The 15,352-nt window shown below is 43.9% G+C and overlaps 1 protein-coding gene across 1 annotated transcript in view; it reads left to right on the top strand.

Annotated features, from left to right (window-relative positions):
• The window catches only part of Sel1l3 (SEL1L family member 3), a 111,686-nt gene extending 96,573 nt beyond the window's left edge, over positions 1-15,113 (top strand). Inside the window, exons 20-24 of the mRNA XM_028765317.1 lie at positions 103-212; positions 4,748-4,875; positions 5,441-5,543; positions 5,620-5,692; positions 13,988-15,113. Of these exons, the coding sequence (XP_028621150.1) occupies positions 103-212; positions 4,748-4,875; positions 5,441-5,543; positions 5,620-5,692; positions 13,988-14,127 (554 nt within the window). The 3' untranslated portion in view covers positions 14,128-15,113. The remainder of the gene's footprint in view (positions 1-102; positions 213-4,747; positions 4,876-5,440; positions 5,544-5,619; positions 5,693-13,987) is intronic.
• The last annotated feature ends 239 nt before the right edge of the window (positions 15,114-15,352 follow it).

The following is a 15,352-nucleotide window of genomic DNA, read 5'->3' as shown; positions in this document are numbered from 1 at the left end:
TAAGCATATATGATCTCCCAGCCTATAAGGAACAGATTAGACACCCCTGGAAATAAAACTATCTGAAGTATCATGAAATAGATACATGGTTGTGTTCTGCAGCATATTTGAAAATGGGAGACCTTTACTACTATGGGCACCAAAACCAGTCCCAAGATCTGGAGCTGTCTGTGCAGATGTACGCTCAAGCAGCCCTGGATGGAGACTCACAGGTAAGCAGCAGTAACTGTCTCTCAAGGCCTAGGACCTACCAGCCTGTTCTGTGGCTTCAGGATCATGACTGGATGTCATCCATCCTCCTTGCCACACACCCTTCCCACAGTTCTATGAAGCGAAGCACTGTTCTCCCATGCTGGTCTCACACCAATCCCTTGGGGCTGGAATTTTCACATTGTTTTTCACCCAGACATATGTCAAGGTATTAAATTGCTCAAGGCCAAATAACTGATCTTAAGCAAAATAGCCAAGGCCCCGTCTCTGCCGGAAGCCTAGAGTATTTCTACCATGTTCCATAAGACTAACTCATGGGATAGAAACTCAAGACCCTAGAAGTGTAACTACAGGAGGAAGCAGCTTGCATATACACTGAGTCAAGACTCGAGTGCTGGAACTTGATGCCCTGGAACCTTTTTGGAACCTTATCTTTTATAAATTTCAGACTTAAAGAAAGCTTATACAAAGAACCCAGAGAGTTCCTGGCACCATGCATCCAGCTTCCTTAATGTTTATCTCTTGTGCCACAGCCCCTGTTGAATGAAGACTTCAATAGAGGGCAGTAACATTACCTAACTCCAGTCTTCACTTGGTTTCACCCGTTTTCCACACTGTCCCTTTTCTAGTCTAAGATCTCAAGGAGGATTCCACATGACATGCAGATGCTACCTTTCTTTCCAATCTCCAAGCTGTGACAATTCCTCAGTCCTTCTGTGTCTTCATGACTTTGAATTTCTGAAGAATCCTGTTTGTAGAATAGCCCACTCTTTGGGTCTGTTTTTTGTTTTCTTATGAATATATTGAGGTTACATATATATGGAGCAAAAATACCTATGAAAGCATAGTAAGTACTTAGTGTACCCAGGAGGCAGAGGCAGGAGGGTTGTGAGTTTCAGACTAGCTTAGGCTACACAGGAAGGTCTTGTCTTCGTGGAAGGTACTACAGAATTTAAATATCCATAAGCATCGTATCAGGAATGCATGCAGTCCGAATGCCTTATCAGTGGCAAGCTTATTTTAGCTATCTGGTGTGATAAAATACTGTAACCAAAAGCAATTTAAGGGAGAAAGGTTTTTGGCTTTCAGTTCTATGTGACAAGAAGGAAGGTTTGTCACACTTCGAAGGCAGAGAGTGAACAGGGAGACTGGGCTGTCTCAGTATGAAGACTGAGTATGAAGACCAGTTGCCCTGGCCCACTTCATCCAGCGAGGCTCCAACCCCTAAAGGTTCTACATCCTTCCCAAACAGCTCTACCAGTCAGGGACTAAGTGTTTAAGGACATGACCCTGTGGGGGACATTTCACAGTGAATCTACAACAGGCGATTTCCATAAAGTTACTATTTTTGTATTTCTACTTCATAAATATCTCAGAGAGATAGCTGAAAACTATCCAAGCATCTTGCTTATCTTCAGTTTGCCCAAGAATTTTAAGAGATCTTGTCTGCTACAACTGCTAACTATGTCTTAACGATACTTCTTGTTCTCCTGTCCCTTTGGCTTCCTAATTGGAATTATGGGAAGATCTCAGGTCCTTTTCTACAGTGAAGGATGGGAGGGTTGCCGCCCGCTTGTGTAGGTGGATGGTTTGTGGTCACAGAGCAAAGTTGGGAGCTTATTTCTGCCGCAGCCTTCTTTTATTTTATAGAGGCTGTAGAGCTGGGGTCTGGGTTAAAAGTCCCATCTCTCTCCTACTTAGTAACTTTCACATGACTCGTCACTAGACCCTCAACTCAACATTCTCAAATCTATTAACTGCGGCCATTATAACCTTTCCCCCAAGGGAAGTGAGGACTGAATGAGATGTTTGTTATGAAGCTCTGATCCCATGCCAAGTGTGCTTAATGAACATGATCTATCAAATATCGCGTCTCCCAGAGCTGCAAAAGAAACAATCTCCCTTGGCTATCAGCCATCATTTAAAATTAGGCCTGCTAACTTGACTTTCAGTTTTGTTTTTGTTTGTTTACTTGTTTTAAGAAAATCAGTAAAATTTAATCTTAAAAGACAAAACAAACAAACAAACAAAAAAACAAACACCCTGAAAATAATAAATATACCTGCAGTTCCATGGCAGGGCCTTTTATTTTTTAACATTTATGTATGTATGTATGTATGTATGTATGTATGTATGTATGTATGTTTGTATGTTTGTATGTTTATATGTATATATGTATGTATATGGAGATGGGCAAGTATGTCATAGCATGCATGCAGAGGTCAGAGGACAACTTTAAGGGAATGGTCCTCTTCTATCCCCATGTCAGTCCTGGGGAATCAAACTCAGGTCATCAGGATGGGTAGCAAGCACCTTTGCCGACTTAGTCATCTCTCTGGACTGTGGCTTTTCACTTCTTGACAATGTCTTCATGTTCCCCTCCAGTCCCTGCTCATCAGATGTGTCTGTTACATCATCTCTAGGGAGCATGCTACCTAGAATGTAATCTTATTGCTCCATTGATACACTGTGTACATTTTGTTACACGGTCTCTTTCATTGACACTCACTGATGAATGCTAGTCTTTCATTTGGCAATTGTCCAAATTTCATATTTCCAGTTCTATTGTGTTATAGACAGAGGTCAGTGGTGAGAGTAAAAAATGGGGAGGGAGATGGGAACCCACTATTCTTGCTTTCTTGGGATTGAGAATCTCTCAGCACAGCTGGGGAGTGCTTCTTCTCTGGCTGTAATCAACACTTTAGGGTCTCCACCTCTCCCCCTCATTTGAATATCTAAGTTATACGCTGAGAGACCTTGTTATTGAGTCTCAGGAGTCTCAATTGTTTTCTGACTACACAGTAGGATATTGCTGGTTTATATTTTCCAGTCATTATCTCAGGGAGCAGCAGATAAGCAGAGGACGATGACAAAAACCTTGTTGACATGGATAGTTTAATTTATTAACTGAGTAACTGCTGGCTGACACTTGACTCTCATTTCAAATTGCTTTTACATAATTACTGGTAAGGAGGGCCGTTTCATCTGCACTTGTTGATGATGAACTACTCTTCATATCTTCTTTACGTGAAGTCTTTATTCTTGTTCTTTGCCTGGTTCTTTATCTATTGGTCCTTTGATACTTTAAAAAACTCAAGCCGTAATTAGTTCTTTATAAAGTTGCCTACTTGATAATGAAACTTAAGCTACTGCACTACACACAAACGCTCGTTTCCTGGCCTATTCATTTGCCACTTATTTTGATCTTATTTTCCCACTGATCAGAGTCCTTACAGTTTTATAACCACTTTCTCTCTTTTCTTCTAACCCTTCAAGTTTTAAGAGTTCCTTTCAAAGCAAGGAGAATGGTGCGAGTTCTGCTGAATGTGTGTATGCATCTTAAAGACACATCATACTCTATCTAGAGGCTGCTTGGCAGTGTGCTGAGGGTTGAGCCGAGTTTCTGGACCCCATCCTCTCTCATTTGAATCCTAGATATGACATTTTCCAGCTGGGTGCCCCCGAGTACATCCCTTAACTTGCCTGTGCCACAGTTTCTTAATCTGTAAAATGAGGAGGGTGAGAAGACCATTATTGGTTCATGTTATGAGATTAAGTGAATGTTTATAAAGCAGAAACACTGCCTCCCACACAGAAGGTACTCACAAGTTAGCTGCTATTGTGTCCACCATGATTGCATGGGCTGCTGGGTCCCAGTGTATGCAACATGGTGCATGTGTATGGCCTATAAACTAGTACCAGTGGCCATTGAAATAGAATGTCAAAGGGAGGCTATTACAGTGTGACCAGATATTCTTTGAAGGACAATACCAGATTTTCTTTGTGGATCTCTAGTAGTAAAGGCCATTTTACTTTGGGGGGGGGCATCCTAGTATGGCCACATACCTTTATGTTGAAGGGGTTATTTCTTTCTGACGTAGTTTTATAGTACCCATGTTTTAGACACATCTCTACCATCTGGCTCTTGAATGACATTCTTTTATTAGAACTGCATAGTCCAAAGGATAGGTCCTGCTCTGAGAGTAGGGAACAAAATATAGAAGAAAGAGGTAGGAAAATTTCCCATAGCTGAGATTTGCACCAAGCGGAATCATGGAAGTGTTTCCATACTTATCTAGACCATCTCAAATATGTGTTCGTATATTCTTTATCTTATCAGGTATCCAATAGGCTGATGGTTATCAAAGGCATGGTCCTTAAGCTATGGATTTAATCAGCATTAAAGCTTCCTTGATGATGCAAGAACTCACTTCCCCAAGTTCTGTGTGGGATCTGGAGAAAGGAAAGGTGTCTCACTTTCCTGGCATTTGAGCAGATGGGCTATAGCACTCTTTGAAAACCTCCCCATTCTCCTGCCAATAAATTTCTCAGATGCATATATTTAGGGGAACAATTCATCAATGAACATGACAAAACCATCTGGCTCTAGGGACCGTGAAAAAAAAATTAGAGTTTATAAAAGTTTACATTGTTGTAAAGGGTGTGTGTCTGGGTTTTATTCCCAGAATTACAGAGCTCAGCTTTTCTTGTTTTGTTTTTTTGTTTGTTTGTTTTGTTTTTGTTTTTTGTTTTTAAGGGATTTTTCAACCTCGCTGCACTGATAGAGGAAGGTGCTTTCATCCCACACCACATTCTGGAGTTCTTGGAAATCGACCCATCACTCCATCCCAGTAACACCTCCATACTCCGGGAGCTATACGAAAGGTGAGCTCTGAGCCACTCTGATTCTATGCAAATGGTGGGGAATCCAAGTGGGTGATGCTTTGGCCTTAATTCAAGCTAGCATCACTCTGCTTTTGTGATGTCAAGTGGTAGATAGAAAATGTTGCCAGAAGTGTTCCTATCAGAAAGCCCACAGCTAAGCCTAAGTACTCTTCTCCTTCCATCGAGCTTCCGGTTTGTCATAGGATGTTCTAGATCTGAAGTTCAAGTGCTGACCAAGACTTTCAATAAGAGTGGGCAAAAAAGAAATTCACCTAATTACCTTTTCTAGAAGATAAGGAGGCCATTTTGGATAGACACCCAGAAATACTGTTCAGTAAATTCGGGTCTTCCTTAGGAATGAGGTATGACCTTTCCGGAAGTTTCTGCTAGGATTTCCAAACGCCAGATCAGGCCTAAAGTACTTAGAATTAATTAGTTTCATTCTCTGTTGCCATCTTGAGGGAGTTTGGGTATGCAAAACCAAATACATGTGGGTATTAGGGATGGACCATGGCTGGTGCCACCAAAGCCAGTGATACCAAGGTACCCTGGGCTTCGTTTGCAGGTGCTGGAGTCTCAGTAACGAGGAGTCCCTCAGCCCCTGCTCCTTGGCCTGGCTTTATCTTCACCTGCGGCTTCTCTGGGGCACCGTTCTCCAGTCTGCCCTGGTGAGTATCCTCCCCCTGCCCTCCCTGAGGTTCTGCTCTTCCACAGTCATCTGACGCATGCTCCAAATGTCTGCAGATCTACTTCCTGGGAACCTTCCTGCTGTCTGTGGTGATCGCCTGGATGGTGCTTTATCTCCAGTGTGTCTCAGGTAAAGCTTCCTTTAAAGTGACGACAGGAGGGAAGGAGAGAGGGGCTTCTTTTTCTATCCCATTGAGTGGCACGCCCTCTCCTCATAATCTTGGTCATGTTTCATTTCTTGAGCATGGCTGTGCATGGAACAGAAGAGTCATCTCACTGTCCCCAACTCTCAGGGAGCCTCAGACTATTACAAATCACAAAGTTTAAAAAAAATGCTGTGTTATTGGTTTATCTTTTGAGCTTAAAAAAAGGAGACAAGCTAAAGTGTTTTCTTTTTTCCTATATATGCGTGAAACCCTCATTTTAAACCCAGCTACTGAATGAAGTATTCCCAGTCGTTCCAGCCATGCAGTCAAAAGTATGAGAGAGTAAGCTAATACTCACAATACACAAGCGTCCCTAGCTAGCCGGGTAGACTTGGAAGGTCCGCTTCGGTTCTTGCTCCACACGGTTCTTTTTCAAGCTAGCGTAAACAGAATGAGTACGCTCATCACCTCTATTTGGGCTTCGACTCCAGACTCAGCTACTCAGTAGCTGTGTGACTTAGTACAAGTTACTCAACGTTTCTGATCTCTCAGTTTCTTATTGATCAAAAGAGAGTCTAACATAACTTCTACTGGATGTAAAACGAGGGGGACAGTTTAAAAATAATGCATCTAAGATGCTTATCCTAATGGTGACTATGGTAAAAATGAGAGCTGTTTTAGTTAAGTGGCACATAAAACCCTCTCAATGGATGATAGCTATTTTATTTGTCTTTCTGGGGTTAAAGGATGGCCCAAATTCTACCATTCACATTAATATCTCACACTTAGCACAGGCTCAAACCCACAAATGTCTCTTGGTGGAATGTGACAGATTTCCACCAAAGACAACAAGAAAAGGAAATAGATCACAAAGACCAACAGAAACACAAATGGGTAATTAGGGGCAGGCAGGCAGCCGTGCAGCTGAGTGTTCGCATAGGCGTTATTTGTGTAACATATAATGAAGAATGAGAGGAGTAGGCTGGCCTCTCTCTCTCTCAGGCAATGCAAAGTCTTCCCCTCATTTACCCGAGGAGGTACAGGCTGCAGTCCACAGCCCTGCCAGGCTGGAGGCCTTGTCCTCTGCACCTGTGTAAATCTCCCTAGGGCACTTTCTGTCTCGTGACTGAGTTTGTTGCCAGGTAGAACACATTTATTTTGCATCTTGTCAGTGTTTTCCATTTCAAATTATCTTTGTCATTTTTACTCTGTGGAAATGCTGTTGTGACTATTATGAATGCAGTTCTGTTAAGGTTGCTGAAAATTGCCTTAATGGTTGTATGCCAGCTGGTGGCCATGAAAATTCATGGGCGGATTGGGAGCTTCTCTATCAGACACTGGCTTCTTCCAGTCTTCATTGTCAGCCGTCTGCACTCTCGCCACCCTGTCCCCCCTGCCCCTTCACACGTCACATATTCCCTGTCCTGTCTCTTTGGGCCACTCTGTCCCTCGCTTTCCCTCACTTTTCAAACTTTTCCATTAGCCTTTTCTGGTACATCCCCGCTTTCTTCTTGACAGCCACAGAAGATTTAGTTGGGATGAGATCTTAAAAAAAAAGAACTTCACTCTCCTTGTAGCATGTTACAGACGAGGAAACTGAGGCCAGAGATGTGAAATACCCTGTCGGACTAAGGAAGTGAGGCCAAGAGGGATGTAGGATGTAAACTGAAAACGTGCTTTCAAAACCTCAGTGCTCTAAGATGTTATAGACTATCTCAGGCTAATTACCCCCTTCGCAGTAGGAATCTTTCCTAATTGGTTTTAGTATCTTGAAATAAAATTCATAATCAACCTGCCCACACACATATTTGCCTTAAAAGCACTATAAAGGATAATTAAAAGAGTATAACTTATTACAAAATGATGTTTCCATAGGTAAGTTCTAGCCTACTGAGTCTTAGTTTTACTGGGCACGTGAATCATGCAGGAACCAGACCCCATGACGACTCTGATGAAGTGAACCTAGATTGGACATTTGCTGCAAGCCTCTGGGTCACGCCCACACCACTGTTCTGTAAAGTATGCTTGGACCAGGAACGGCAAGAATAAAAAGAAGAGGCTCATATGCTTCCAGAATGTGCCTGCCCATAGCAGCCCGACCAGCCCTGGGTGAATTCATCTCCTTCATTCTTTTTACTAGTGTCTAACCTCCTTGTTCAGAGTGGAAACATGCAGCCATTTTGAAGTAAGATTGGTCCACCCAGGAGAGCAGGTGACTGAAGAGGTGATGGGCAGATGATAGGGCACAGACGCCAAAGCTTCTGCCGCTGGCGTTTCCTTGGGGAGCTGATGAAGCCCATGTGTCCCTTCTTTGCACCATAGGAATTGGAGGTGTGAATGACTGGTACTTGTGGCAGATGTGGGAGGGAAGCAGCCATGTTTATTCACTTTGGGTGCTGGTTAGTAGTCAGTAAAGAAGGCATGAGATTGAAAGCCTGTAGCCTCCCCAAAACAGCATGGGGTGAAGAATGCCACTAGAAATTAGGGTTCTATTCATTTCAGGATTTTGGACTTTGTTTTCTAATCAATTGATTTTATTTTAATGGCTTATCAACAAGCTGTTCATATCTGTTGTGTGTTCAGCCCTAGTGAGCCTCATTTTCCTCCCAAGTTTGTTTGATGCTCTCTGATGTAGAGTCAAGCTGCCATAGCCCTTGCCACATGAAACGGTCTCACGTGTAGGACAGGAGTGAGTTAGCCCCACCAGCGGTGGGGAAGGGAGCTGCTGAGATTCTGACCCTGCTGTTACTTGTGGGGCAATGCTGAACAAGGAAGAAGCTTGCTTGTGCCTCTGTTCGTTCTATAAAAATGGAAGAAAGAATATTTTTGCCTACATCTTTCTGCAGCCGAAAGAACCAAATGAAATGACTTGGTGTATATAAGCTGGTGGCGTTCATCCTGTCCTGTGGGGTATTTTGCCTGCAATTAGAGAATTCTGCCACAAGGAGGCGATCATACTTAATGAGACTGATTTGCTTCTGTTAGAGTTAACCAAAACCGAGCATGCTTTTGCTATGTTGTGGGACTTTTACTTTAGAAGCATTTAAACAAATGCGTTACCAATCCATCACAAGTAACAAGATAGAGGACAAGTACTGCACATTTCTTACTGCCATTAAGGACACTTGTTTATGGTTATTTGCTTCCTCAAAGCAGCTATATTTTTTTTTAGGAGACTAGTGCTTCTTAGAGTAAGAATGTCCCCGGACTTACTTGATTGCCACAGGTCTGAGGGGCAGAAATCCCATTGTTCCAGGCCTACATAGCTTCTGGGTCACCCTGCCTGGGCTTCTTCACCTATTCACAGAACCATTAGCATTTTCCTTGGTGCCTTCCAGTTTCAGGTTGCTCCTGGGGAAAAGAGGGGGGGCACTTTGCTAGAACAATCCACAGACAGTTCATTCCCCCTCTCAGACTCCAGAAAGAGCTTTATTTCACTCCTTGAGAGTGTTTCAAAAGCACTTACCTTCCCCTCCGCACCAAAGACACCAAGCCTAATTACCGTAATGGAGCAGCAGCCATTTTGAAACCCCAAATATCCCAAAGTAAAGTGAGTTCAGAGCCAATGTCCACCTGTGTCTGCTGCAAACATTCCTCAAACAAAAGAAGCCTGGAGCCTGGCTGCCTCCCTGAAGGGAGGAGAAAAAAAACACTAGGAAGAGAAAACAGAAATGACATTTCAAAGAAAGAGTCCTCCTTTTGAAAAATTGAAATTTGAAAACACAGAATCAGAAAGACTCTGAGTTCTTAAACCCTGAAACTCGAGTGCCAGCACAAAGCCCCAGGACGAAAATTCCACCCCTGACTTCATGGAACAGGTTGCAGTCAAAATGCAGGGGCTCTAAAAATATCACATGAAATTACCTTTCAATCTATGCACATAAGGAAAATATATGAAACAATGAATTTCACATTCTGACTTGAGGCCGTAAGATATTTCATTATGCATAGTCTATCCTTAAGCCCCAAAATCTGAACTCTGAAACCTGTCTGGTCTCGTTCATTTCAGACTCCTCCCCACCCCCAACCCCATCCCGTACCCCCCCAAATCCCTCCATCTGCAGCACAATTCTAAACTTGATGTCTAAAGAATACATCACATAAAACATAGTCTGTAGGGCTTCCAGCTCCCAGGGACAACTAGGTAGTCTAAGCCTGGGCCAGTCTAGCCTCACACCTCACACTGCCTGTGTATGGCCCACACTGACTCATCCTTCTCTGGCTGTGGTTAGCCTAAGGTTTTTGTTTTTTTTTTAACAGAATGTAAAGTGATCTAAGTGAGACTAATTAAACCTTTCTCTGCTCTGTTCCTATCCCCTACATTTCCAGCTAATGAGGTTTCTGCTAAAAGCACAGTGAAATGCCACACAGAGTTCTCGTGGAGAAAGCTGATACTTGAAGTCAGAGATTTCACACAAGGAATCTTCCCAACCTGTCCTGGTTCCCAGCTTTTGATGCACTCCACTGCCTGTGCTTAGAAACCCGTCTAGTGACAGGAATCTCGTACCTGTCCTGGACTCTGCAGGCTGCTGAGGTCTAACTCACACATGGTGTGAGATTTCCGGGGCCACCTCTGTGTCCTTCATTCTTCCCTATGGCCTGCCATTTCAGTATACGCTCTCATATGCTTTTGTTACAGCCAACATCTGATAGACTGGCAGCCAAATGTAAGCAATGACTATAACAGGGGTCCCCTGGCAAAGTCTCACATAGCCCCTGCTAACCTCAAGCTTGCCCTGTAGTAGAGCCTGGCCTCTGATCCTCCTGTCTCTCCTTCCTAAATGCTGGGATTATAGACCAGCATCTCTAATCCAGTTTAGTGCTAACGATGGAAGCAAAGGCTTCGTGCGTGTTAGGAAAGCACTTTGCCATCCAAGCCACATCCAGGAAGCACACTGTTCTAAGGAAGTAGATAACCACTGCTGTGGCTTCTCTTCTCTGTTCCTGGATATCTGGAGCACCCACTGTGGCTGGGCTTCTAATAAAACTGTACTGTGGACACATTTGAACTTCAAATGCTTTCACACGTCACAAAATCTTATTCTTGTTTTGATTTTTTTTGTTCTCCCATTTAAAAGTATAAAAACCATTCTTAGATCGTGAGCCATACAAAAAAAAACAGGCAGTGGCTGCCATGGGCCCCCAGGGTCCTGTGTGTGCCAGCTCCTGATTATTCTCACTAACGTACAGAAAACGATCCCCCGGTCAGCAAATAATCCACAAATCACTTCTCTTTGGCTCTGGAATGACTCTGTAATTTTTTTTAGCAGCATGACAATATTCCTGGTTACCTCAATTCTAGCCCAATAATAAAATTAGCATGCATTCAAGGTGAGCAGAGACAAAGGGGCCACTTTAAAATTAGGACATGCGGTAGGGGGGCTCACACAGTGATTGCAGCCCCCACAGAAGGGAGAGAACCCTCACAAAGATAATGACAAACTTGCTGGGGGAACAGCAGCATTCCTTGTTGTCCCTGTCCAGGGGCATTAAGTGGTGGCAGTGCTAATTAGGCATTCTTTCTACATTTACACATTGGCACTTTTTGTTTTAATCAGAAAACCAATTGCTGATTTATCTTGTTACCATGGTGACTTAGACATTCCCTAAGCTTGAAAGTCCGTGCCTTAGTGTTGTATTAACTCCCACAGAGGTCACCGGAAAGGCAAATCTTATGGCAAAAGGGGGTCCAGACACCAGCTGCTCCAAGCCCTTCTATTCCCAGGAGAGGAAACAGAGGAACAAGGGATTCTAACAAGTTAGAAAGGAAATATCCACAAGTCAGTATCTAGCCCAGGGGTAGATAACAGCAAGTAAAGAAGACACACCCGGACTGGGCCTCCTGACTGTGGCACAGTGGTCTTTGAACCTCCTCACTTGGTCACCTGCCTCTGAGCCCTAGTAATGTTCCACTATCCCACAACACCTGGCCTTTCTTCTATTCACTCTCTGGTTCCACATCTCCTGTGGCTGTTGAAAGAGGCCCTAAAGAATAGTCCTGTCCATATGCAGAAAGCCAACCTACTAGGAAGCTCATGTCCTGATTTCCTGCAGTGGCCCCTGGGGGAGGCCACTGAAGAGTTGGACTGTCAGCATGGGGTAGCATCTTTCTATAGTACAGACATTTCAGTTTGGCCTTTTTTGTTGTTGTTGTTGTTGTTTTGTTTTCGTTTTTGTTTTTTTGGGTTTTTTGTTTTTTTTGTTTTGTTTGTTTGTTTGTTTGTTTGAGACAGGGTTTCTCTATGTAGCCCTGTAGACCAGGCTGGCCTCAAACTCAGAAATCCGCCTGCCTCTGCCTCCCAAGTGCTGGGATTAAAGGCGTGCACCACCACTGCCCGGCTTCAGTTTGGCCCTTAAAAATGGCTCCAATGAGCCATCAAGGTGGCTCAACAGCTAAAGATGCTTGCTGCCAATCAAATACTGAAAACCTGCATCTGATCCCTGGACCGGTGTGTTGGAAGAAAAGAACGGGCTCTTGCAACCTGTCCTCTGACCTCCACACGTGTGCCTGGCTCATGCACACACGTACACATATGCATTATAAATAAACAAGTGCAAAGAAAAGATACATAAGATAAAAATAACCCCACCCACTCTCTACAAAGTTAGTAAGGCTAAAACACTACCGAGTTTTGTTAAGGTCACTGCTTACAGGTAAACTAGCTGTGTCTGCACAAACTTTGGCCACTGAGCTAACCATTCATCACACAGCTCTGGATGTTGCTACCCCTATTTCATAGCTAAAAGCTGGGTCAAGATTACCCAGCTGGTAAACATCAACACTATTCAATTCTTAGTCTTTTCTGGCTTGTTGGTTCATGTTGTTTTTATCCTGAAACTTCAAGGGCGGCGGGGTTGGGGGAGGGTGGGGGTGGGGGTGTGGGAACAACAGGGACTGCAGACATTCAGAAAACAAATGCTTTAGCTCTTTATCAGTCCCCAACGCCCGTGTACTGAAGTGAACAAATCTTAACACATTTCCCCAGTAACACTTCCTGCATACCTACACTCACCAAACACAGTTCTAAGCCTCTTACGTGCATTTTCTCATTTAAGCCGTGGACTGATTCAGTGCCACAGAGCCAGCCACCCATTATCTCCATCTCTTGGAAGTGGGAGCCTGTGGATAACTCACCCAAGTCATACAGCTGTGACAGGTGGGTCAGAGCCCACCGTCACCTGGAGGCACTTCTGGGTTTTAATTCATAAAGCAGGCTTTGTGGACTCCAGCATGAATTGCATTCAGAGCTGGTCACCCATTGCTGTGGGACTGTCACAAGTCCTGCAGGAGGCTTAACACGATCCTTGGTTTCTACTCAGTAGATGCCATCATCCTATGCAGGTGTGACAAGTGGAAATGTCTCCCAACAGTGGCTCTGTCCTTGGGAAGGAAACACCACTTTGAACATTACTGACATCAGGGGAGTGGGGGGGGGGAGCGGGGGGGTGGAGAGATGCCTTAGTTTTTAAGAGCACTTCTGCTCTTGCAGAAGACCTGGGTTCAATTCCCAAAACCCCCAGGGCTGCTCACAACCATCTATCGATACAGTTTCAGGGAATCCAGTGCCCTCTTCTGGCCCCTGTAGGCACCAGGCACTCAAGTGGAACAAAAACATGCACACTGGCAAAACACTCACAAAATACAAGTGAAAAAGAAAAGAAAGTTGCTGCTGACATAGACTTGATAAACACTCCTCTAAAATTGGGGTCATTATCCTCTCTTTTAAAGATATATTGAAAACCACTGAAACCTAATAATTTTGTGGAAATACAGCAATTGCATTTTTTTTCAGTTCTTTTGTGCAATTATTTAGATAAAATAACTTGGGCTGAATTTGACACACCATCCAAATGGGATAAGAATGTAAATAAAACTAGCCCTCCTCTGACTGTTTGACACTATTTATGGTTGTATTATATTGACATCATGGGGTGGGGAGGGGAATAGGGTCATAGTTCATGAAACTGATCACAGCAACTTTTTGCCTAAAAATCCTTGCAGACACGCAGCGACTTAGAACCATGGGACATGAGAACCACCAGGGAGCTTTATACAGCTATTCCAACCTGGTATTTTATAGACTGGGACACCAAAGTTCAAGGGACCTAGATAATGGGTTCAAGGTTGTCTATTTACCTAGAGTTTGGGCCACCAGCCAAGGAGCAACCCCACCCCTACCCCCACCACCCCCACCCTCACTCCCCCTTACTGGGCAGGGCTTGGTGTTCTGCATGGGCCTCTTTCAAATGTTCAACTCTGTTTATATGTGTCTCTGCAGCCAGTGGCTCCTCTCCAGCACCAGCCTGGGTCTTGGCAGACCCCGCCTCATCCACCCCAAGTCCAGCTGTGCCTCCAGCAGCAGATGCCTCCGACCATGACCCACCCATGATGGCTAACAACCCTGAGCCTCGTGGGTGAACTGTACACCCCTGGTCTCTCCAGCTGAGAGACCATCCTTTCAACAGCTGGTTCGGGAAGGCTGGGGCCAGGTGTTATACTGATAAATACCTTAAAAGTCTTGTGAACTGGATGCCAACTTTTCACTTGGTGTCTTTTTGTTTATGTTTAAACAAGATACCCAGAGCAGACTGTGGTTATCAAACAAATTCAAGGATTACCTTGAAAATAAGGGAAGAGGGGGAGGTGAGCTAAGGTGGCAGACTTTCATTTCTGGTGACTGTCCTAGGAACCACTGTCAGCCTTGTGAAGCGTCCATATTCCCACCCATGGAGAGGCATTTTTAAAAGTTTTAGTCTTTCTTCATCTCTTTTTACTAGAGACCAGGAACTTCTCTCCAAGGCTGAGGACGCTTCAGTACCTCTGTTTGCCACATCCTGCTCTGCAAAAGCCCAACTGGCAGATTGCTCTCTGAGACCCAAACCCAGCAGTCAGCCTTGAAACAAACAAAACACCATATACAGGGAAGGCAATAGCATTGTACATTGGTTTACATTGTTTTTTTTCCCTGTGGATTTTTCTAGAGGTCATAGTGCTTCCAAACCATTTGATGACATTATTGGGTATCGTTTATGTTTCCATCACAATACATGCAATAACATCTAGGAAATCTTTACAATTTAAGTGTAGTCTTCTTCCCCATGAATCACCGTTAGAATAGACTGACAGCAACGGAATACGCAGAAAAAAAAAAAAAAACAAGCTGTTAGCTCATAGGTTCATCACCACCCCTTATGCCTGCCTGTGTCTGTATAGGGGTGTGTGTGTGGTGTGTGTGTGTGTGTGTGTGTGTGTGTGTGTGTGTGTAGAGGGCAAAAAAGAACAGAGTGTCTGTGCATTGTATGCTGCTACAGTAGTGAATAAATCAGTAACGCAATACCGTGGGTTCAAACTATCTTTGCACTACTTTATTTACAGTAGTAAATAAAATTATTTTTCTACAGTTGGCTACCAGGAAGTGGCTTCTTTTCTTTTTCATTGTCACTGTGGTCATTATTCAAAGTGCTAAGGTGTTCTCCTTAGGAGCTTCCCCACCCCCAACACACAAAAACAACACCCTACAGGAAAGCGATTGTCCGGCTAACCATTGACAAATGTGGAAGTGAAGGCGGCAGGAAGCTCCCCTCCAAGAATCCTAAACCTACATCTGAGATGTTTGCCCAGCCTCACACTCTATCTGGGTTGA

The sequence above is a fragment of the Grammomys surdaster genome, unplaced genomic scaffold, assembly GCF_004785775.1.
Source record: "Grammomys surdaster isolate TR1022 unplaced genomic scaffold, NIH_TR_1.0 150, whole genome shotgun sequence".
NCBI classification, from domain to species: Eukaryota; Metazoa; Chordata; class Mammalia; order Rodentia; family Muridae; genus Grammomys; species Grammomys surdaster.
The sequence above is the reverse complement of the archived record's forward strand: the minus strand, read 5'-3'. Positions and strand labels throughout refer to the sequence as shown.